The sequence below is a fragment of the Dasypus novemcinctus genome, chromosome 26 (assembly GCF_030445035.2).
Source record: "Dasypus novemcinctus isolate mDasNov1 chromosome 26, mDasNov1.1.hap2, whole genome shotgun sequence".
Lineage (NCBI taxonomy): Eukaryota > Metazoa > Chordata > Mammalia > Cingulata > Dasypodidae > Dasypus > Dasypus novemcinctus.
In genome coordinates, this window is record NC_080698.1 from 48,048,626 (window position 1) to 48,072,275 (window position 23,650).

Genomic DNA, 23,650 nt, shown 5'->3' on the forward strand with positions numbered 1-23,650 from the left:
ACCCTTTAAACGCCGGACAGGTGCAGCCCGGCGCCGCCTCTGGTTGGCTGGCGTGGGGTGACGCCATCGCACCATGGCTCGCCGCCATTGGCTGGGCTGTGGGCTCCGCCCCCCGGGCTGCGGCGCCGGCGGAGGGGGCACGTTCTACGCCGGCGGCGGCGTTACCGAGGCTGAGGCTGTCGGCGCCCGCGGGCTGGGGGCGGTTGTCTCTTCGCCTCCGCGGGTGTGGATCCTCCCTCGTCCGGTCCCGGTCCTGACTCCCTCCCCCCACATCCGGATCCGGGCTCCTCCTCCCAAGACCGGGGTTCCGGACCCCACCCCTTAAGTCCGTCCATCCGGCCTCCTCCTCAACATTTGGAATTTGACCTCTTCTTGATACCAATGCTTTGACCCCTAATAACCCACGAACCGACCCTAAAACAATGGACTGACTCCCACCCCGCTAAAGCCAGGGAACCAGGCTACCTCCCCCAGCGTAGATACCATTTCTCTTGAAATTGTAGAGTGGGGTTCTTTCTGCACCCCCCGGACTCCAGTCCACCCCCCATTTTTTCTAACGCGGATCTGGGCTCCGTACCCCGTGGCACTAAAGAACCGACACTTTGATTTCTCAGCTGGGGCCTGGTTTTTCCAGTGACCTCTCCCCACGCCCTCTATCCACAGGTCCCCAGCCTGGGAAAAGATGGCCCCACGGCCCCTGAAGGGCCTCATACTAGCAGTGGTCTGGGGCTTAAGCCTCTTCCTCAGTCTCCCAGGCCCCGTCTGGTCCCAGCCCTCTCCGCTTCCCCAGTCTCCTCCCCCGCCTGAGCCCCATCCCTGTCATACCTGCCGCGGGCTGGTGGAAAGCTTCAACAAGGTAGGTCTACCAGCTGCCTCGCGGGAGGGGAGCCTAACTACTATAGCACAGCGGTTGAGAGTGGGGAATTCTGGGATGCAAATCTGCTTAGACTCAAGTCCCAGCTTGGCTATTTACTAACTGTATGGCCCTTGGGCAAATTGTATCACTGTGCCTCAATTTCCTTGTAAGTAAAATAGTGACTGTCGAGAGTGTAAAGTACTACAATGTGCAAGACACTGGACTTACAGAACTAATTTTTTCTGTTTCCAGGGCTTGGAGAGAACCATCCGGGACAATTTTGGGGGTGGAAACACTGCCTGGGAGGAAGAAAAGTTGTCCAAATACAAAGACAGGTAAGGGACTGGTGAGGCGCAAGGGTGGTGGTTTACCCTACTTCCCAATTTCTGCTTTACTCCTGGGGGCTAGGGACTTTTGGGGAGCACTTAAAATATTTACTGAACATCTATAGTATAGCAGTGAACAAGATAAACTCAATCCCATCTTCATAGAACCTACATTTTAGTAGGAAAGACAAAAAGTGAAAAAATAAATAATGTTATCTCAGGTAAAGAACAATAAAGCAGGGTAAGGGACTACAGAATGGTGGGGAGGCATAGTGTTTTAGCCTGTGTTCAAGAGAAGAGCTCTTTCAGGTGGTATGACAATTGAACAGAGACCTGAAATGAAAAAAACAAGTTATGTAATGGTAAGGGAAGGGATTCGGGCAGAGAGTAAAACTAAACTTGGCATATTTGAGAAGTGGTTGGAGTCAGTGAACAAAAGGGAGAGTGGTAGAAGGTGAAGGCAGAGGCCCAGGCCAAGTCAAATTGGCCTTGAAGGCCACAGAAAGTTGTTTAGTTTTTTTCTGAGTGTAGTGGAAGCCATTGGTGGGTTTTGAGCAGTGGAGTGATGTGGTCCTGTTTTTACCTTTAAAAGACCACTCACTGCCGTGCTGAACAGAGTATAGGGAGCCAGGATGGGGGAAGCAGGGAGACCACGCTAGGTGTGAAGGCAGCATGAGCTAGCACAGTAGCTAATTGTGGACATGGTGAGAGAAGGGGTCCAATTCTCAGTGTATTTTGCAAGAAGAGCCAATAGGACTTGATGGCGTCAACATGGAGTATGAGTGGAAAAGTACAATAAAAGATGTTACCAGGGTTTGGGCTTAAGCAGTTGGGTGAAAAGTGGGGCTATTTCCTGGGATAAGACTGGGGAAGGAGAAAGTTTGGAGAGGAGAGGAATCAGGAGTTTTTTGGAACATGTTGGGTTGAGATGTCCATTAGACATCCAAGTAGAGTTAGATTTTGGAGTCTGGAGTTCAGGGGAGAAGTGGGTTCTGAAGATACAAATTTGGGAATCAGTCATCAGCATATGGTCAAGGTTTTAAAACTGTGGAGCAGGATGAGATTATGTAAAGAGAATGCTGAATGAGAAAAGGCCTAAACCCTCCAGCTTTTAGTGTGAAGTTGAGGAAAAGGAATCAGCAAAGACTTGAAATTAGATCAACCTGGTTGCCAGTTCTGATCCAGCTATCCCACTAGCTTTGTGACCCAGGGTAGGTCACTTAATCTCTCTGATCCTGGTTTCTCACCTATAAAATGGGTGTATTAGTTCCTGTTTTCCCTATTTTCTAGGACTATGGTAAGGATTAAACTCTAAATGCCCACTAGAAATAAAAGGTTCTGTTTTGATGTGACATTGGTCATTTTCCTTTCCCTCAATGGGTCTCAATTTCCACATTTGGGAATAAAAGGATTGACAAAAATAACCTGTATTAGTGTATTAGTCAGAGTTCTCTAGAAAAACAGAAATGACAGGAACTATCTGTAAATAGTTCATACTATTTATAAAATTGTTTCACACGACCGTGGGAACGCACAAGTCCAAATTCACCAGGGCATGCTGCAAACCTGGGGCTCCAGTGAAGCTCCTTGATGAGTTCCCAGGAGACGCTAACTGTCTGAAGTAGAGATGGGAATTTTGTCTCTGAATGCTGAAATCCCTTCCCCTTCTAAGGCCTTCAACTGATTACATGAGACACATTCATTACTGAAGGCAGTCTCCTTAGGTGATTTTCGATATAACCAGCCATCTATGCAATCAACTCCATGAAATGCCCGTGTATTACAATTAGCTCAATGCTGCTTTGACCAAACAACTGGGCACAATTACCTGATTGATTGTTATATTAGCCTAACCATTACAAACGCTAAGGGAACCCCTAGTTTTTAATTAAAAAAAAAAAAAAAAGGATGCTGGATTTTGTCAAATGCCTTTTCTTCATTGATCATGTGATTTTTCTCCTTTGCTTTGTTAATGTGGTGTATTACATTAATTGATTTTCTTATGTTAAACCACCCTGGCATACCTGGGATAAAACCCACTTGATCATGGTGTATAATTCATTTAATGTGTTGTTGGTTCTATTTACTGTATTTTGTTATGGATTTTTGCATCTAAATTCATTAGAGAGATTGGTCTATGATTTTATTTTCTTGTAGTATTTTTATCTGGCTTTGGTAGTATGGTAATGTTGGCTTCATAGAAGGAGTTGGGTAATATTCCCTCCTCTTCAGTTTTTTGGAAGAGTTTGAGCAAAATAGGTATTAGTCCTTTTTGGAATGCTTTGTAGAATTCACCTGTGAAGCCATCTGGTCCTGGATGTTTCTTTGTTGGGAGGTTTCTTATGACTGATTCAATCTCTTTACTTGTGATTGGTCTGTTGAGGTCTTCTGTTTCTTCTAGTCAGTGTAGGTTGTTTGTGTGTTTCTAGGAATTTATCCATTTCATCTAAGTTGTCTAATTTGTTGGTATGCAGTTGTTCATAGTGTCCTCTTACAATCTTTTTTATTCCTGTGGGGTCAGTGATGATGTCACCTCTCTTGTTTCTGATTTTATTTATTTGAATCTTCTCTCTTTTTTTCCTTGTTAGTCTAGCTAAGGGTTTGACAATTTTATTAACCTTCTCAAAGAACCAGCTTTTGGTTTTGTTAATTTTCTCATTTTTATTTTTATTTTAAATTTCATTTATTTCTGCTCTAATCCTTGTTATTTTTTTCTTTCTGCTTGCTTTGAGATTAGTTTGCTTGTCTTTTTCTTTTCTTTTTTTTTTAAAGATTTATTTATTTATTTAATTTCCTCCCCTCCCCTGGTTGTCTGTTCTTGGTGTCTATTTGCTGCGTCTTGTTTCTTTGTCCGCTTCTGTTGTCGTCAGCGGCATGGGAAGTGTGGGCAGCGCCATTCCTGGGCAGGCTGCTCTTTCTTTTCACGCTGGGCGGCTTTCCTCACGGGCGCACTCCTTGCGCGTGGGGCTCTCACACGGGGGACACCCTTGCGTGGCACGGCACTCCTTGCGTGCATCAGCACTGCGCATGGCCAGCTCCACACGGGTCAAGGAGGCCCGGGGTTTGAACCGCGGACCTCCCATGTGGTAGACGGACGCCCTAACCACTGGGCCAAAGTCCGTTTCCCTGTCTTTTTCTAGTTCCTTCAGGTATGCAGTTAGGTCTTTGATTTTAGTTTTTTTTTTCCTTTTTTAATGTAGGCATTTAGAAGTATAAATTTCTCTCTCAGCACTGCCTTCGCTGCATCCTATATGTTTTGATATGTTGTGTTCTCATCTTCATTCGCCTTGAGGTATTTACTGATTTTTCTTGCAATTTCTTCTTTGGCCCACTAATTGTTTAGGAGTGTGTTGTTTAATTACCATATATTTGTGAATTTTCTAGTTCTCTGCCCTTTATTGATTTCCAGCTTCATTCCTCTGTGGTCAGAGAAAGGCTTTGTATAATTTCAGTCTTTCTAAATTCTTTGAGACTTGTTCTATGACCTTACGTCTGTCTTGGAGACTGAGCCAAGGACACTTGAGGAGAATGTATATCCTGCTGTTTCAGGGTGCAGTGATCTATGTATGCCTGTTAGGTCCATTTTCTTTGTTGAATTATTCAAGATCTGTTTCTTTTTTTTAAACATTGATACATTTATTTTTTTTTTATCACATTTGCATTTTTTTAAAGATTTATTTATTTCTCTCCCCTTCTCCCCCCCCACTCCTGTTGTCTGTTCTCCGTGTCTATTTGCTGCGTGTTCTTTGTCCGCTTCTTTTATTGTCAGCGACACTGGGAATCTGTGTTTCTTTTTGTTGCGTCATCTTGCTGTGTCAGCTCTCCGTGTGTGCGGGGCCATTCCTGGGCAGGCTGCACTTTCTTTTGCGCTGGGCGGCTCTCTTTACAGGGCGCACTCCTTGCGCGTGGGGCTCCCCTACGCAGGGGACACCCCTGCGTGGCAGGCACTCCTTGCGTGCATCAGCACTGCGCTGCACTGCGTGTGGGCCAGCTCCACACGGGTCAAGGGGGCCCGGGGTTTGAACCTTGGACCTCCCATGTGGTAGACGGACGCCCTAACCACTGGGCCAAGTTCGCTTCCCAATACATTTATTATTATAGTGAGAGAATTCCTTTTCCCAAAGGATATAGAGAATTATATAACAAATCAGGGAAATGTTTCTGTCACAAATAATATAGACAGGTATTTCATAGAAAAGCCTAACAGACTAACATGAAACTACATTAAAATTTTCAAAGTTAACACAATCACATATATACATCTCTTTTTTTATTGATCCTCTTTCTCAATGTTCTGTCTCTTGCTGAGAGTGGTGTATTGAAGTCCCCCACTGGGAAGCGCACACACGGAGAGCTGACACAAGATGTCGCAACAAAAAGGAACACAGATTCCTGGTGCCACTGATAAGGATAGAAGGGGTCACAGAAGAATATGCAGCGAATGGACACAAAGAGGAGACAACTGGGGGGGAGGGGAGAGAAATAAAATAATAATAATAATAATAATGAAGTCCCCCACTATTACTGTAGAGGCATCTCCCCTCAGTTTTGCCGTGTTTGCCTCGTGTAGCACCTTGCTTAGGTTCATAAATGTTTATGATTGTTCTTTCTTCTAGATTGCCCCTTTTATTAATATATAGTGTCCTTCTTTGTCTTATAGCCATATTGCATTTAAAGTCTATTTTTATTTTTTTTTTTTTATTTTTTATTTTTTATTTTTTAAGATTTATTTTTTTATTTCTTTAATTCCCCTCCCCTCCCCCGGTTGTCTGTTTTCTGTGTCTTTTTGCTGCGTCTTGTTTCTTATTTCTTTGTCCGCTTCTGTTGTCGTCAGCGGCACTGGAAGTGTGGGCGGCGCCATTCCTGGGCAGGCTGCTCCCTCCTTCGCACTGGGCGGCTCTCCTTATGGGTGCACTCCTTGCGCGTGAGGCTCCCCTACGCGGGGGACACCCTGCGTGGCGCGGCACTCCTTGCGCGCATCAGCACTGCGCATGGCCAGCTCCACACGGGTCAAGGAGGCCCGGGGCTTGAACCGCGGGCCTCCCATGTGGTAGACGGACGCCCTAACCACTGGGCCAAAGTCCGTTTCCCTAAAGTCTATTTTGTCTAATATTAGTATAGCTACCCCAGCTCTTTTTTGGTTACTGTTTGCATAGAATATCGTTTTCCAAACTTTCACTTTCAGCCTGTTTCTGTCCTTGGGCCTAAAATGGGTCTCTTGTGGACAGCAGATAGATGTGTCTTTAAAAAAAAAAAAAGATTTATTTTGTTTGTTTATTCACCTCCCCCACCTCATTGTTTGTACTTGCTGTCTGCTCTCTGTGTCCATTCACGTGTGCTCATCTTCTCTTTAGGAGGCACTGGGAACTGCATCTGGGACCTCCCACGTGGGAGAGAAGTACCCATTTGCTTGAGCTATCTCTGCTCCCTGCTTTGTTGTGTCTCTCATTGTGCTTCCTCTTTGAGTCTCCTTGTTGCATCATCTTTGTTGTGTCAGCTCGCCGTGCCAGCCTATTATGTCAGCTTGCTGTCTTGCTTGTCTTCTCTAGGAGGCACCGGGACCTTCTATGTGGTAGGCGGGAGCCTACTTGCTTGACCACATCTGCTTTCCTCATATTTTTTATCCAGTCTGCCAATCTGTATCTCTTAATTGGGGATGTTAATATTAATATTAACAATATAATTATTAAGTAATTAATATTAACATTAACATAATAATATTAACATTCATTGTTATTGCTGTAAAGGCAGTACTTCAACTATTATATCCTTAGGCTTTTAAGAAATGTATCATATCTTATTTTTGTCTCTTTTTTTAACCTTTTTGGTTACCTTTCCTAATATTCTTCATTTCTTTCTTTCTTTTTTTTTTTTTTTGAGGTACCCTGGGCCAGGGATTGAACCTGGGGACCTCATATGTGGGAAGCTGGCACTCAACCACTGAGCCACATCAGGTTCCTTGAGTTGGTTTCACTGTTTGTAAAATGTGCTAAATGTCACTAATAGCAAGTTTTATGTTATGCATATTTGTTTGCAAACAGTTTGTTTGCTTGAACTGGATCTAGGACCTGCTGTGTGGTAGGCAGATGCTCAACTGCTTGAGCCACATCCACTCCCAATAATCTTCCTTTCTATACTCTCTACATTTCTCTCAACTGTCTTTTCCTTTCATCCTGTAGAACTCCCTTTATTTATTTTATTTAAAGATTTGTTTTTTATTTATTTCTCTCCCTTCCCCCCCAGTTGTCTTCTCTCTGTGTTCATTCACTGTGTGTTCTTCTGTGAACTGCTTCTATCCTTATCAGTGGCATGGGAATCTGTGTTTCTTTTTGTTACGTCATCTTGTTGTGTCAGCTCTCCTTGTGTGCGGCGCCATTCTTGGGCAGGCTGCACTTTCTCTCGTGCTGGGCGGCTCTCCTTATGGGGCGCACTCCTTTTCTGTGGGGCTCCCCTATGCGGGGGATGCCCCTGCATGGCACGGCACTCCTTGCGCACATCAGTGCTGCACATGGGCCAGCTCCACATGGGTCAAGGAGGCCCGGGGTTTGAACTGCAGACCTCCCATGTGGTAGACAGATGCCCCATCCAAGTCTGCTTCCCTAGAACTCCCTTTAGTATTTCATGTAAGGTGGGCCTCTTATGTATACATTTTCTCTGTTTCTGTTTATCTGTGAATATTTTATTCTCACCCTCATTTTTGAGAGGCAGTTTTGCTGGATTTAGAATTCTTGGCTGGCAGTTTTTTTGTCTTCTTGCCTCCATGGTTTCTGATGAGAAATCAGCACTTAATCTTATTAAGCTTCCCTTGTATGTGATGGATCGCTTTTCTTTTGCTTCTTTCAGGATTCTCTCTTTATTTTTGACCTTTGACAATCTGATTAGTATGTGTCTTGGAGGTATTTCTGTTAGGATTTATTTTGCTTGGAGTATGCAGTGGTTCCTGGTCATGTACATCCATGTCCCTCCTAAGATTTGGGAAATTTTTGGCCGTTATTTCCTCAAACACTCCTTCTGCCTCTTTATCCTTCGCTTCTCCCTCTGGAGCACTGATAACATGTATGTTTGTGTACTTTGTGCCGTCATTCAGTTCCCTGAGACCCTGCTCGCATTTTTCTATATATCTGCAGTTTCTAATGTCCTATCTTCCAATTTGCTAATTTTTTCCTTTGCCTGTTCATTTCTGTTGTTGTGTGATTCTACTATATTTTTTTTGTTTCCAAGTTGCATAGTTATTGAGACATATTTCAAATACTATAAATTTACTGAGTAAAGTATATTGTTCAGTGATTTTTAGTATGATCACAGACTTGTGCAACCATCACTACAATCACTTTTGAAACTTTATCACCTCACAAAAGAACCCAACATCCATTATCTAGTGTATTTTAATCACTCTTTTGTGCCTTTTATTACCATAAGAGCTGTTATTTTTCTGTGTATGGTTTCAGTTTCTTCTGTATGTTTACCCAGAGTCTTTTTTTTTTTTTTTTCCCCCCAAGGTACCAGGGCCTGGGAATTGAACTGAGACCTCATATGTGGGAGGCTGGTGCTCAATCACTGAGCCACATCAGCTTCCCTGAGTTGGTTTTATCATTTGCTTTGCTTGTTGTTTTGTTTTTTCAGGAGGTACAGAGAACTGAACCCAGGACCTCCCATGTGGGAGGCAGTTGCTCAACAGCTTGAGGCCCATCTGCTCCCACCCAGTGTCTTTTAATATCCTTTAGCTCTTCATCTCCTTGAATTGATTTAGGATATTTGTATGGACATCTTTGATTAGTTGTTCTAAGTTCTGCATCTCCTCTGACTTATTAATTTGTTCCTTTTGGCCATATCTTCCAGTTTCTTAATATAGCTTGTAATTTTTGCTGGTGTCTAGGCATCTGCTTATCTTGATGAGTTTACTCTGATGGTCAGTTTCTCTCTCTTGCCTAGGGTTTTGTTGTTTGGTTTTGTGATAAACTCTTTGACACTTGTTTCAGCTTACTCTAGTTCTTCAGACTTGCCCATCTTTGATCAAAACACTGGGCAGGGACCTATGATAGGGGCGCAGACCAGTTCCTAAGAGCCCGTTCCTCTGCAGTGGCCTCTCTCAATCTCCCTGTCCAACTCCTTCCTTGATGTTTTACCTGAGCACCTAGTCCTTGAGGGTCCAAGCACGGCTGTCTGGCTTCTGCCTGTGCTCACCACACCCACCTGCGCCCAGAGACAGGTCTCTCACGGTGGTCTGCACTGCACCCCATGTACCCTGGAGGGCTGCCCTCTTGGGCTGCTGGCGCTGCTCCTCCTGCCACTCTCCTGTGTCCCACAAGGCCACCCTCACAGCTCCCCCCACCCTGCTGCTCCCCCAGACTGGTGGGGCCACCCATTTGAGCTGCCTGTTCTGCTTCAGCACCACCTCTCTGCCACTTCCTCCATGCCTGGCAAGTTTGCCTGTTGTCTTGCCATTTCTGGAGGACAAATGCACCCTTCCACTGTCTGCCTCACCATCTTGGATCTCTCAGAGAACCCCTAGTTTTATAGCAATGCCTGTTTGTTTGTGTTGTTACCGCTGTCCTATATGTCAGGCACTATGCCAGACCCTTTAAATATATGATATACATGCTATATACCTACATATATATATTTAATGTGGTAAAATATGCATAACATAAAAGTTGCTATTAGTGACATTTAGCACATTTACAATGTTGTGCAACCATCACCACTATCTAGTTCCAGAACATTTTCATCATCCCAGGAGGAAACTCTGTACCCATTAAGCAATCACTCCCCATTCTCCCCTTCCCCAGCTCCTGGCAGCTACTAATCTACTTTCTGTCTCTATGGATTTGCCAACTATGGTATTTCATTTAAATGGAATCATACAATATGTGGCCTTTTTTGTCTGGCTTGTTTCACTCAGTGTAATGTTTTCAAAGTTCGTTGGTGATGTAGCATGTATCAAAACTTCATTCCTTTTTATGGCTGAATAATAATTCTATTGCATGGATATACCACATTTTTATTATGCATTCATCAGTTGGTGGACATTTGGGTTGTTTCTACCTTTTGGCTATTGTGAAAAGTGTCACCATGAACCTTTGTATACAAAGATTTATTTGAACACCTGTTTTTTTTCCTTTGCTTATATACCCAGGAGTGGAATTGCTGAGGTGTCTCGCAGTAAACCTGCAGGGGAGGTTTTGTTGTCCTCATTTTACAGATGAGAAAACAGAGGTTCAGAGAGGTTAAGTGACTTGCCCAAGGTCGTACCACTAGACTTGATTCCAGGTCTGTCTGATTCCCTTCTATTATGTCCCATGGCCTCTCCTCTGGCATTGTCACAGGCACGATGAAGGGTGGGGGAGGAGACCTAAGGAGGGTGGCATTCATGTGCAGTGTGAGGCCCACTCCCCTGCCCTGTCTGATCAGTGAGACCCGCCTGGTAGAGGTGCTGGAGGGCGTGTGCAGCAAGTCGGACTTCGAGTGCCACCGCCTGCTGGAGCTGAGTGAGGAGCTGGTGGAGACCTGGTGGTTTCACAAGTGAGTGGCTTGGCGGACTTCCCTGGGAAGGGTCATGGGCAGGGCCTTGGCATGACCAGGGGCCAAAGGGTTGCTTGTTGGGGATCATGTCCTAGTTTAGCTCTTTCTTCAAAACCCAAATCTTCTGAGGACTTGCTGGGGCACCCAAGCTCCCACTGAGCCTCAGTTTACCACTCTGCCAAATGAGGAAAAAGAATTTGTTGGTTGGCTTTGAGAGTCTTGCACGAAAGATGGGTTATATCTCAGATTCTGAGGGAGACTGGGGTGGGGGCAGTAACCCTGACACTGTCTCCCATCCCCTCCCCCCCGCCCCGTCTTCAGGCAGCAGGAAGCCCCTGACCTCTTCCAATGGCTCTGCTTGGAGTCCCTGAAGCTCTGCTGCCCCTCAGGCACCTTCGGGCCCTCCTGCCTTCGTGAGTCTTCCAAGTTCCTCTTGGAGGGCGGCAGGGGTATGGTTAGGCCCAGCATCAATCAGTGATCACATAGATGGCTGTGTGACCGCAGGCTGCTCAGATAATCTCCTTGGCTCCCACTTCTCACCTGCCTCACTCAGCTGGTGAGATGAGCAAATCAATGGGGAACAGCTTTGAAAAAAGGCACAGGGTAGACTGAGTCACATATGACTGTGGTTATTATCTTTTATTAGGGAAATGCTGGCCAGCACCCTGCCCCATGGCCCCCTCATTTCCCAAGCCTGGATCTGACCAGGCCCCATTACCTGGAACAAGGTAACCTTCCTAGGGAGGGGCAGGTGCTGCCCCGAAGCCCCACTTGTTGCCAGTTATCCACACACATGGTCCTAAGATGAGGCAGGAACTGAAGTTACTACCAGCCTCTTTTAGAAAAATGTCTCCTGAAGCTGTAGATAAAGATAGTCAGCTCAGTCTTTATAAAAGAAAAGATTTAAAAATAATCTAATTGTTTGACAATAGAAGATTGGTTAAGTAAATTTGGTACAGTTCTATGACAATGTTATACTGTCATTAAAATGAAGTTTCCTCTCCAAAAAAGTTTAATGGTATGGGAAAAATAGTCTGTCAATACAAAGTTGTATCTAAGATCTCACTCAGTTTGGTGTCTGCCCACAGCCTGTCCTGGGGGTGCAGAGAAGCCCTGTGGTGGCTACGGGCAGTGTGAAGGGGAAGGGACCCGAGGGGGCAGTGGGCACTGTGACTGCCAAGCCGGCTACGGGGGTGAGGCCTGTGGCCAGTGCAGCCTCGGCTACTTTGAGGCAGAGCGCAACACCAGCCATCTGGTATGTTCGGGTAGGTAGCCAAGGGTGTGGCGCCGGGTGGGGGTGGATGGGGTGCCTACCTGCCAGTGCTCATCTAGCCCTCATCCCCCCAGCTTGTTTCGGCCCCTGTGCCCGCTGCTCGGGACCTGAGGAATCAAACTGTTTGCAATGCAGAAAGGGCTGGGCCCTGCATCACCTCAAGTGTGTAGGTGAGTAGGCCTGCCCTGGGTCTGGGGAGGGTGGCAGGGGCTTGGGTTTAGGCCATCATTCCTTCCACACACATATCTGTGGGTCAGACCAACTCATTCCTCATCTTCATAGTTTTCAACCTGGCTAGAAAGGCAGAAAATTAGCCAGGCACTTAGGGTACAGACTGCTCCTGCTCGGTGGAAGTGGTAGTGGTGGTGGATCAGGTAAGGCTTCCTGGGGGAGGTGTCACTTGGGCCAAGTCTTAAAAATTGAGGAAGGATTAAACCAGGGGAATGAGGATACTGAACTTGGTCATGGCTCGGTTTTCTCTCTACGTAGCCGCTTCTGTAGGCTAAGCTAAAGGTAAAGGCTAAACTGCTGTGACGAAAAGATCCCTGTAAGACTGTTGCTTAAAGAATCTAGAGGTTTATTTTTTTCAAAGCGAGTGGTTCAAGTTGGCAGGGAAGCTCTGCTTGCCCAGTCCTGCAGGAATCAGGTTCCTTGTATTCTCCTCCTTAGTCATCTCTTCAGGTGTGCTGTCTGCGTGGTTGAGTCTGGGTCACGGGCATCTACCCATCCATGTTCCAGCCTCAGGAAGTGAGAAGGGAAAGAAAGAGCATGGAGGAACCCAGGTTCCTTGTTTTAAGGCCAAGCTAAAAGCAGAACACCTCACTTCTCTTTACATTTTCTTGGCCAGAGCCCAGCCCCACGGCCATACTTAGCTATGAGGCAGGTAATCTCTAGCTGGGCTGCCCTGAGTCCTGCTGCAGAGCGACCTCTGTGTTGGTGGACAGTTCACAGTCTCTGCCGCCCTCCCCTGGGCTCAGCTTCCCGGTTAGTAAAATAGGGACTGAAATCCCCTCCCTGGCTGCCTCCCTGTAGACATCGACGAGTGTGGCACAGAGCGAGCCAGCTGTGGAGCCGACCAGTTCTGCGTGAACACGGAGGGCTCCTATGAGTGCCGAGGTCAGAGTTTTTGCAAAGGAGGGGAGGTGGGGAGGAGAGGGGGACCTCCTCCATACCAGCTCCCCAACTTCTGCCCTCTAGGCTAAAGAGCTGGTCTCGGCCTCCTCTGCTGGGGCCTGGCTCCTGGGGCCTGGGGGTAGCCCTCACCCTCTTCTCCCTTCTCCCACCTCCAGAATGTGCCAAGGCCTGCCTGGGCTGCATGGGGGCAGGGCCGGGCCGCTGCAAGAAGTGTAGCCCTGGCTACCAGCAGGTGGGCTCCAAGTGTCTCGGTGAGTCTTCTGCAGGTGGGCAGAGCCACCCCCATGAGATGAGGGGGCTGCGAGGTGGGTGGAATGGTGCCTGGACGGGTGTCAGGGTGTGAGCGAGATGGAGGCGGAGGGCTGTGCTGGGGGGCCTAGCAGGCAGGGGCCTTATGCCTTCTCCCCCTCCCTCGAGATGTGGATGAGTGTGAGACCGAGGTGTGTCCAGGAGAGAACGAGCAGTGCAAGAACACGGAGGGCGGTTATCGCTGCGTCTGTGCTGAGGGCTACAAGCAGATGGAGGGCATCTGCGTGAAGGAGCAGCTCCCAGGTGAGCACCATCCTGACCTGGGGGGCCGGGGAGCCCTGTCTCCTGGGAGAGAGCAGGACAGGCCCCACCCCGCCTAGCCCGGTGAGCACTGCCACTGCTCTGACGGAAGCAAACACTGCTTCTGACTCCAGGCCAGCTTTTGGCAGCCTCACACCTCCCAGGATGTGAAAGAATTGGACTTGGTGTCAAATCACCCTGCCTCCCCAGCCTGTCTCATCTGTCCTTGCTCTGGCCCGCTGAGAGTGTTCGAGGCTGCGGGGGGTGGTGTGATGACGCCAGCGAACATTTCCAAGGCTCTGCTGTGTCACACACTGTTCCAGGCACTCCACACCTATTAACTAATTGAACCCCTACAACAGCCCGATGCTGTCGGCATTTTCTCACCCCCATTTTACATGTGAGGAAACTTACCTTGGGCTCCCTAGCAAGCAGGATGCAGAGCTGGGATGCGAATCAATCTGGCTCTGGAACTAGACTCAACCGCAACACTGCCCTGCCCGACTCACCCTCTGGGGGCCTTTGCAAGTCTCTTCACCTCTCTGAGCCTGTTTCCCATGTGGTGGGACTGGGCAATTACTGCCCACCATGGAACCGTTCTGAGTCGTGAATGACCTCACTGACATGTGCCTGGCATCCTGCCTGGCAGCCGTGGTGACACGGTGCGTGGGCCCCGGGGCAGCTCCGGAACTGCCGGGAACGGGTAGGCGTGACAGGCTGCGTCTCCTGCTCCTCCGCAGAGTCGGCAGGCTTCTTCTCAGAGATGACGGAGGACGAGCTGGTTGTGCTGCAGCAGATGTTCTTCGGCGTCATCATCTGCGCCCTGGCCACGCTGGCTGCCAAGGGCGACTTGGTCTTCACTGCCATCTTCATCGGGGCTGTGGCTGCCATGACTGGCTACTGGCTGTCCGAGCGCAGTGACCGCGTGCTGGAGGGCTTCATCAAGGGCAGATAATCCCCGCTGCCCCCTGCAGGACCTCCTCCCGCCCAGGCTGCCCCCAGAGATTGGGCCTCGCACCTGCCTGGACACTTGGGGCAGCTTGGTGTGTTTTTGAAAGTGGGGTGAGCACCCCCCACCTGCCTTACGGAGCAGCCCCGGCATCCAGGCCTGGGCGGGCAAGGCCCTGGGGTGAAAAAGTAGCCCTGAGGGTGGCTGCTGTGGGCTCTCAGCCTGGGGGGACTAGGCTGGCTTCCCAATGTGAATGTTTAAAAAGATTCCCCTCTTGGTGGCCACTATCGAGCTTTGGTCCCTGCCCAGGATGAGGGGGTCCTAGTAGGGATGGGGCCATGGCAGCCCCCTCCTGCCTGCCGCATGCTGCCAGCTCCTCTTCTGTCCCCACCCTCCCCTTAGCCGTTGGTTTATTTATTCATCTCAGGAAATAAAGGTCTTGGAAAAAGGAGCAGCTTCAGTTTTAATACCTGCCCCCATCACATGGGTTGGCTAAGCTACCAAGAGACTCCTGTCCCTCTCCCTGTTGGCCAGCTGGGGAGCTTTCTAAAACCCCTGAGGGGCCAGGAGTAGAGGGAGGACAGAGGAAAACTTGGCCCTGAAGTAGGGTACCACGAACCAGACTTAGGAGCTGAACTTTCTGGCTTCAGTACTAGCTCTGCGATTGGCCAAAGGACCTTGGACTTTCACCTCTGAACTGCACTCTTCTTATCTGTAATGGAGAGTTTCTAGTCAGCCTTAATGTGAGAATTACACGAGATAATGAATGTGAAGAGCTGAAAACACTGCACAACAGATATTCCATAGTATTGGCATCATTATCGCTGAAGCCTCCATTCTCAAGTGCCCTTTCTTCTGCAAGTCGTCTTCTCTCCATCATACACAGACTTGGAGTTTTTTGGGGTGAGGAGACCCCTAACCCCTACCTCTTCTGCTGTGTAGCACAGGATCCTGGCAGGGCCAGAGGGAGGCATGAGCCAAGTCCTAAGAGTTTATTTCTTTGGCACGAGAAGGACAGTCAGTCTGGACAAGCGAGCCTCATGTGTCCACTGAATGTGGTTTGGGGCAGGCACCTGGTCCCTGTCCTCCATACCCAAGTCCATGCAAGTCCACCCTGTATTCCGCACAAGTGGCAGCCACTGTGCAAAATGCCCAGCGGAAAGAAAAATAGAGATAATGTGAAAAAGAACGAAAAACGAGGGGAATGTCTCCAGGAACTGCAGTCAGGTGGAGGTATGGAAATGCCAGTTCTCTAACCCCCTCCTGTGGCCATCGAGGGCCGGGTCTTGGTCCTCAGAGCTCGATGGTGTCGCTGGAGGCGCTGCGGGAGTCCCCGGGCTTGCAGCGTGGCTGGACCTCGCTCTGGGACTCGCCGGGCCGGGCGGGGGACGGGGCAGGGAGGAGCTGCACGGTGCTGGGCAGCTCGTCCAGGGGCAGGCTGTCCACCGACGACAGCCCGTGGCACCACGGGTTCCAGCTGATCTTGAGCGAACCCCGGGAGAAGCTGTCCAGGGAGCTGCCGGAAGCCACCGCGGCCGCCGCCCCGCCGGGCTCCTCCACTACGTGCTGTGGGACCGGCCCTCGGATGCGCACGTCGCTGAGCGAGCGGCAGCGGCCGCGGAGGAGCGAAGAGCCGGCGCCGTCGAGCTCTGCGTCGGGATGGCTGCCCCGACGCGGTCGCAGAGCGTCCCCAGGCGGCGGGGAGGCCAGGCCGCAGCGCCGGAATACGCTGTCTCTCACCAAGTGCTCCCGGAAGAGCGCGGCGTCGATGCTCCGGCTCAGGTTGATGGGCGACGGGGGCCGCAGGTCCAGCTCGCTCAGCGACGGCGCCGGCCCCACGCTGCCGCGGGACAGCCCCGGGCCACTCTGGGGACCGCGGCCCAGCGACACAGCCGAGCCCCAGGCTCCTGAACTGGGTGTGGCGGGCGGCCCCCCCTCTGCCGGGTTGCGGATAAGGCTCTTGCTGATGTCCAGGCCACCTGCGCCCACGCCGCTGGGCCCCGCGTAGCAGTTATTAGGGCGCTCGGGCACCTCGCTCTTGCCCGCCGGCGCCGGGCACGCCAGGCGCAGCAGCTTGGCCCAGCAAGCATGCTCCGTGGGCGGCCTGGGTCGCACAGCGGCCACGGCGGCCAGCGCCAGGGCAAGCGCCCACGTCAGCTCCAGCAGGCGCAGCCAGAAGTGGACGCCCCACCAGGCCCACGAGAAGCGGCCCACCCGGCCGGGGCCCGGGTAGAGCCAGAGCGCGGCCGCCAGCTGCAAGCCGCTGGCCAGCAGCCCCAGCGCGCCCGCCACGGCCAGCAGGCGCGGCCCGGGACTAGCGTTCCAGCCCCGCGGCCCGGCCAGCAGGCGGCGACGGCACAGGCAGAGCGTGCCCAGGGACACGGTCGCGCCCCAGGCGCACGACACGCCCTGCGTCAGGAGGTTGAGCACAGGCCTCGCGGACAGCAGGTCGGCCGCCAGGAGCCCCAAGCCGTGCGCCGCGGCCAGCGCCCCCAGCAGGCACGGGTTCTGCAGCGGCTGGGGCAGCCCGGCGCCCAGGCCGAGCAAGGTCAGGGCCGCCAGCGCCGTGAGCAGCAAGGGGAAGGGCAGGTTGTAGAGCACCAGGCCGGCGCGGACGCCCAGCCGCGCCTGCGCGCCGTAGGGGTCCGCCAGCATGTAGGCGGACCGCAGCCCCGACGCCACCAGCACCAGCACGGCCGCCACCAGCGCCAGCGGCGGCCCCGCCGGGGCGGCGGACAGCGTGGCCAGCGCCAAGAGCGCGGGCAGCAAGAAGAGCACCCCTACCCCGTAGACGTGCAGCTCCCAGGTAAAGCTCAGCACCCGCCGCAGGGGCCCCCACCGCAGAGGGGGTGCCGTGGCGTTGGCCGGAGGGCTGGACGCGGGAGCTGACGCCATGGAGCTGGCTGAGGGCTCCGGTGGGGGCGGCTGGCCCAGGGCTCGCTGCGTGGTGACCCGAATGAGGCCCCGACGGGATGTGGAGGGTGCCTGGACTGGGGGTGCTGGGGGATGGCTTTGGGGGCGCCCGGGCCACTCCTCAGCTTCATCTGCAATAATAACAATATTAAAATAGCCCTTTGAAAAGTGCCTTTGATTTTCCATCACTGTTCGTTTCTAAGCACATCTGTAAAATAGGGATGGTAGCAGGACCTACCTCCGTGGGCTGTGACGAGGATTAAGTGTTAAGCATGATTGCCCTACACTGGGTAAGTGCTAAATGGACGTGAGCTACTGTTTTTATTAAGATACGAACAGGAAATTAATATACCAGCAGGTCACAATATGGGCTGCACATTAGAATCACCCGGAGACCAACCAATCAGCACTTCTGATAGGGTCTGGGCAGTATTACTTTTAAAAAGCTCCTTGGTGATTAGTGCCCATGCCACATGTAAGAACATTCTAGCCCCCAAAGGGCAAATGGCTTCTCCCAGAATACCCAGTATTAGTGTATTACCCCAAGTTGTTTGTAGGCGGTCCTGGCCAAAGTCTCCTGTCCTCACTCATTCGCCTCTCCCCCACATCTCTTCACCTCATCCAGGCTCTGAGTTACTGGACAGAGTACTCCCTCTCCCAAACCCCCAGGCATGGCCTCACCTGGCTGCAGGGCCCCCACGGGGCTCTCTGTTCGGTTTGTAGGTGGGCCAGGGTCCAGGGGGCTAGGGATGGGGGACTTGGGGGTGCCTGGGGCCTCCACCGCCCCCCTCACCCGCTGGGGGGAGATGGGGTCTGCTCCATTCACTGCTGCTGTCTCTGAAACGACAAAAATAGTCACCTTGCCTGGCCCTCCAGTGGTCCCCCCAAATCTGGTCCCCCAGGAGGGAGGCACAATCACCCTCATTTGCCAGAATGAGGAAAAGGGGACCCCCAGAAGCTGGAGCATGCAGCTGCCCTGGAACGCTGCCCCCTCCCAGCCTGCTCTGCACGCTCACAGTGATACCCACCTGGCTCGAGCTGCCCATCGGGAGCCCCTGAGGCTGGGGGGCCTGAGAGCTTGGGTCCTGGGGAGCCCCCAGCATCAGGGAGGTCAGCCTGCTTGGGCGGGAGACCTGGGAAGCTGATGTTCCAGGTCTCCCCAGCTCCAGCCTTCTTGGGGGGCCCAGCTGGAAGCTCCTCAGCAGGAGGAAGGCTTCTGGCCAATGCCAGGTCCGGCTGGGCCCCAGGCTCCTGAGAGGGTGCCCCCTCAGCTGGGGCTACCAAGCCAGCATCAGGGACTGCTGGATCCTGCTGGGTAAAAAGAGGGCCTTGCGCTGCCTCCTGGAAGTCCTCCTCGTCCCTGCCCAGCACTGGCCTCCCGATAGTGCCCCAGTGGGGCCCGCGGACGTGGGGAGGGCCCTGGTAGTCAGAGGGGGGCGTCTCTAGGACCCTGGTGTTGGCCTCAGCTGGGAGCTCCTCATCTCTAGGTGGTCTCTGGCCCACTTGGCCTCCAGGCTCCTCTGGGGAAGGAGGACCTGTGGCTACTCCGAGTTGGAGTCCGGGAATTGTGGGGATGAAAGTGAGATGGGGAGTGCCCACTGGTTGGGGGGCCAGTGCTTTGTGCTCTGGGGGCTCCTGTGAGCCTGGAGGCCCTGTCCAGCCCTGGGATTCTGCCCCTTGGGCCGTCTGGAGGCCATCAGTTACTGGGAGTCCTTCTCTCTGGGCCCCCTGAGCTGCTTTGGGCCCGCTCAGGGCTGGGCCGATGGAACCTGCTGCGGGCCTCTCGGGCACCTCTTCAGTAGGGACCTGAGGGACAACAGAGTTCCAGGGGCTCTCATCTCCGGGGTTCTCCCGGAAGAAGGTGAGGGTCTGGGGCTCTGCGCCTGCAGGGCCCTTGGGGAGGGCTCCTGGGACCAGATGTGGTTCTGCATCAAGTGGCATGGGAAGGCCCCTGCCCAGAGCAGGGCCGGTTCCCAGGAGTGGCAGCAGCAGCCGCAGCAGCAGCCGCAGCAGGAGGCCACATCTGGGGCTGGGGGCCATGGTCCAGTCCGATGCCTGGAACTAGCAGCCTCGACTTCCAGTCCTCACTAGACGAGCCTACAAAAAAGAAGGGGGATGACATGTGAGGCTTGGGGGCTCCCAAGGCTGCCCCAAGGGGCTCCTGAGAAAGGTAGAAGAGTGATAGAAGGCAGCAGCTTCCCCCCTGCCCCCCACCCCCTTTTTACTCAACCTCTCCATGCCTGTCTGGTCACACAACGTGCCCTGCTGCAAAACCTTCGATGGCTCCCCAGTGCCCTTGGGAGAGAATACAAGCTCTGACCCTGGCCCCTCCAGGCCACACCAGGCTGCCCCTTCTCCTCCAGCACCCACTAGACTCTCCAGCACCCCAGGCCTTTGCTTCTGCGGTTCCCTCAGCCCTCTCCCTGCTCTTTCTTCGGTGGTTGAAATCCTACTCTTGAAGGCCCAGCTCAAATATCAGTGAGGTGGAGAGGGAGTGGAACGAGTGCCTGCCTTGAGGAGGAACCTGGGTTTGAATCCCAAAGTTCCCATTTCTTGGGTGAGGTATTTTACCTCTCTGCATCATGGTTTTTCCCATCTGTAAAATAGGAATACGAGTGCCTAACTCAGGGGGCCACTTGCAAGACTTAAATAACAAAACAGATAGACACATGGAGCCAAGGGCCATAACAGGAGCTTAATAAATAGTACAGCCCTTTCACTTTTTCAACAAAGATTTTTTGAGTACATACTAAGTGCCAAATACTGGGAATAAAGCAGTGAACAGACTGCCAAGACTCCTGCCCTCCTGGAGCTAGCAATCTAGGAAAAGAGGTAGACAATAAATAAGATAATTTTAGATAAGGTGAACCATGAAGAAAATAAAACAGGGTTAAGAATAGAGAGATGAGGGGGTACCAGGAAGCCCTCTTTAAGGTGACACTGAAGCTAAACAGTAATGATAAGAAGGAGGTGGCCATTCAAGGATATGGGGAAAAGCATTTGGCAAAAGGAACAGCAAGTACAAAGACCCTGAATCGTGAATGAGCTGGATGAGTTTTGAAAGATAAGAAGGCTGGTATGGCTAGAGTATAAAGAATAAAGGAGAAAGTAGCAGAGGGAGAGGAAGTCAGAAAGGAAGTCAGGGGCTAAATCACCAGAGGCCTTGTCAGTCACGACAAGGCACTTGTATTTTCTTCTAAGTGCCACAGGAGGCCACTGGAGATGTTAAGCATGGGAGTGACAAGGTCTGATTAGTGTTGGGGCCGGGGCAAGCACCCAGGTAGTAAGATGTGACTGTAGCTGGTTTCGGCTTAGACATCGCCTCTTCCAGGATGCCTTCCTTCCCTGACACTTACCCACCCCCACCCCCTGGTTGCCCTGGTGACACTCAGGTATAATCTCCCATCTCCTGCCCTGGCCAAGGGCTCCTCGAGGGCTTGGTCTGCATCTTTTATTATCTCCAGCCCCTGCACGTGCTTAGCCCCAATGGATGCTCCTGTCCTTGAGAGCCCTTAGCGGGGCCAGCCAGGCAGGAAAGGGCCCTGCAGCCAGGAGAGGGGGGACGGGGGCTGTGAGCCCTGAGGCACTGGTACGTTGGGGGCAGAGGCCCTGCTCCCTTCTTCTCGGGGAAGCAGCTGTCCTCCAGCTCCCTGGTTTCTAACCTTTGTGGCTCGCAGACATCTTGAGAATCTGGTGAAAACTCCAGACGGTCTCTTCCAGGAAAACCCCCAGGCTCCCCCAAGGTTGTAGACAATTTCAGGGGGTTCACAGACCCCTTGGTCCCATCTAGAACCCTGAGTTTAGACCCTGCCTTAAAAGTCTGTTCTGTTCACTTCTCACACATTTGCCCGGCCTCACGCTCTGCTCCTGGCCTAGGCTGGGTATGGGCAGCCCATAGAGTGACCTCAGCTCCAGGGTCAGGAGTGGGGATAAGGTTGGGGGGGGGCACTGACAGGTCCCTAACACAGGCATTAATTAATAATAGAGATTCTGGGTTGAGATCCTACCCCTTTAGGCTCCTTTGCCAAGCTTAGCCACAAGTTCTTTAGCGCATTCACCCCTTCTGACACAAGCAGGTGTGATTCTACCCATTTCACAGGGGGAGAAACTGAGGTTTAGGGAGGCTAGGTAACTCGCCCAAGGTCATGCAGCCAGGAAGTGGACACATGGGAGCTTGTGGGAGCCCAGGGTAGCTGTGGCAAAACACAGGGGACCCAGAAGGCTTGGCAGAGTAGAGAGCTGAGTTGGGCCTTCAATGATGAGCTTATGCCATCTGCTCGCCACCCCCAATCCTAGGGATGTGGGCGCCCAAGAGATGTGGGCATCTGCTGACAAGGTGGGGGCTCGCACAGCCCTGCGCCCCCACTGCCGGCAAGATCTGGGGAGGGGACTCCCGGCGCCAGGGGCCGGACGAGGCCGACCTGGTGGCGGGGCGAGGGCCGCCGCAGGGCAGCCTCGGCGAGCTGGCCCGTCTCCGGTTACCTCTCCTGCTCCGTCTCCTCTCCCCTGGCTCCGCGCCTTCCCGCAGTGTCCCGGGTGGGGGCTGGCGCTGTCCAGGCGCGGCCGCCCGCGCCCGCGTGGGGGGCTGCGGGCCACGCTGCCTGCCCCGGCCCCGCCGCCGCCCCTGCCCGCGGCCGGCTCCTCACCTGCGCGCCGCGCCCGCAGCCCCCGCGTTCACCTTGCGCGCGTCCCGGCGGCCGCTGCCCGCGCCGCATCCTCGGAGGCTCAGGCTCGGCTAACGGAGCCCGGCGCTGCCGATCGCGAGCCCGCCCCCAGGCGCGCCGGCCCGCTTAACCCTTTCCTTTTAGCGCCTCTCCTCCCAGGCCCGAGCCCTCCTCTCCCGCCGATTCTCAGCGCGAGGAGCGACCCGAGGTCACCTCCGAGCTGAGGTGCAAGTCCTTCCCCAGCGTCCCTGGGAACGGGCAGCCAGGCTCCGTGTGCCAACTTGTGCGACCGAAGCTTGCTCGCGTATCTTTCGGATGTTTTTTCCTTTCAGTGCACAGTCGCATAGACGTATAGACATTTTAAATAGAAATGAGAGCATACTGTTCTGTAACTTGCGTTTTTTCCCCTTCGTTTTGCAACATATCCTGGCCCGTTCTCCTTGTAAATATCTACAGATTTACCTCATCTCTTGCATCCAGCATGTGGGGGACCCATAATTTTTACATATCAGGTCCCTGTGGCTGGACACTTGGGTTTTTTCCCACCTTTTGCTAGCAGGCACAATGGGCGTAGTGACCATTTTTGGAAAGAAATCTTTATGCACCGGCGCTGGTGTACCTGTCAGGCAATTTCCTCGCTGAGACATGGTCAGACCCGCGCGCTGCACCTTTTCAGCTCTCATGGACAAAATGTTAGAATGCTTCTGGTTCCTCTTTGGACAGCTCCTGACAAACTAAACGTCCACCAGTAGGTTCAATTCATTAAGGGAAAGCCACCAAGGAACCTATGTAGAATCTTTAATGGCATGGAGAAATGTCGAAGATAGATTGTTGGCTTTTTAAAAAATTTCAGTCATTTGACTTATAAAAATAATGTATGCTGCAAATTCAGAGTCAGAAAGTAGAGGACATACTGGTTAGCAGGGTGGGGAAGGGTGAGTTAACACTGAATGGGTACAGAGTTTCTGCTTGGGGTGTGGAAACTTCTTGGTGATGGATGGTGGTGATGGTAGCACAACCTGGTGAATGTAATTAACACCAGTGGATTGCACACTTGAAAGTGGTTAAGTGGGAAACTTTAATGTTGTATATATGTTACCACAATGACATTTTTTAAAGGAGGTACTGGGGATTGAACCCAGGACCTCATACATGGGAAGCAGGTGCTCAAACTATTGTGCTACACCCGATTCCCTGCAACGACATTAAAAAAATTTTTTTTTCTGGTCAGAAAAAATATATACTTGTTCATTATTCCAATTCAAACAACACAGAAATGTGCAAAGAACAAGTTAACTGTCTTATCCTTGGCCTCTCCGACTCCGCTGCCCCAAATATACCCACTGCTAACGCCATTCCTTTGTTTATAAACACATGCTTGTCCGTGTATTGCAAAATGTGACCCCATTATGAAAATCATCCTATGCATATTTTTCTATGACTTTTCTTTTTTTTATAACTTTG

The 23,650-nt window shown here is 51.9% G+C and overlaps 2 protein-coding genes across 3 annotated transcripts; one reads left to right on the plus strand and one right to left on the minus strand.

The window, feature by feature from the left end:
* Positions 1 to 100: 100 nt before the first annotated feature.
* CRELD1 (cysteine rich with EGF like domains 1) lies at positions 101 to 15,060 on the plus strand. Its single transcript, XM_004452686.5, has 11 exons — positions 101 to 223; positions 664 to 856; positions 1,109 to 1,191; positions 10,594 to 10,704; positions 11,026 to 11,117; positions 11,793 to 11,969; positions 12,052 to 12,147; positions 13,010 to 13,093; positions 13,267 to 13,362; positions 13,529 to 13,663; positions 14,401 to 15,060. The coding sequence occupies exons 2-11, from the start codon at positions 683 to 685 to the stop codon at positions 14,613 to 14,615; spliced, it is 1,263 nt and encodes a 420-aa protein (XP_004452743.2). The 5' UTR covers positions 101 to 223; positions 664 to 682; the 3' UTR covers positions 14,616 to 15,060.
* PRRT3 (proline rich transmembrane protein 3) lies at positions 12,538 to 22,457 on the minus strand. 2 transcript variants are annotated; one of them, XM_004452685.5, is made up of 5 exons: positions 22,169 to 22,457; positions 18,551 to 19,619; positions 18,204 to 18,359; positions 14,075 to 17,653; positions 12,538 to 12,716 (listed from the first exon to the last, which is right to left on the minus strand). In XM_004452685.5, the coding sequence occupies exons 2-4, from the start codon at positions 19,560 to 19,562 to the stop codon at positions 15,903 to 15,905; spliced, it is 2,919 nt and encodes a 972-aa protein (XP_004452742.2). In that variant the 5' UTR covers positions 19,563 to 19,619; positions 22,169 to 22,457; the 3' UTR covers positions 12,538 to 12,716; positions 14,075 to 15,902. The 2 variants fall into 2 exon arrangements, with proteins under 2 accessions (XP_004452742.2, XP_058144537.1); XM_058288554.2 differs by having other exon boundaries at positions 22,201 to 22,364.
* Positions 22,458 to 23,650: the final 1,193 nt, after the last annotated feature.

Coding starts and splice junctions, on each gene's coding strand:
- CRELD1 (XM_004452686.5), top strand. CDS start 683: ATGGCCCCACGGCCCCTGAAGGGCCTCATACTAGCAGTGGTCTGGGGC. Junction 13,094..13,266: donor GGGCTCCTATGAGTGCCGAG/GTCAGAGTTTTT, acceptor TCCCACCTCCAG/AATGTGCCAAGGCCTGCCTG. Junction 13,664..14,400: donor CGTGAAGGAGCAGCTCCCAG/GTGAGCACCATC, acceptor GCTCCTCCGCAG/AGTCGGCAGGCTTCTTCTCA.
- PRRT3 (XM_004452685.5), bottom strand. CDS start 19,562: ATGGCCCCCAGCCCCAGATGTGGCCTCCTGCTGCGGCTGCTGCTGCGG. Junction 18,360..18,550: donor CGATGGGCAGCTCGAGCCAG/GTGGGTATCACT, acceptor TTGTCGTTTCAG/AGACAGCAGCAGTGAATGGA. Junction 17,654..18,203: donor CGTGGGGGCCCTGCAGCCAG/GTGAGGCCATGC, acceptor TTATTATTGCAG/ATGAAGCTGAGGAGTGGCCC.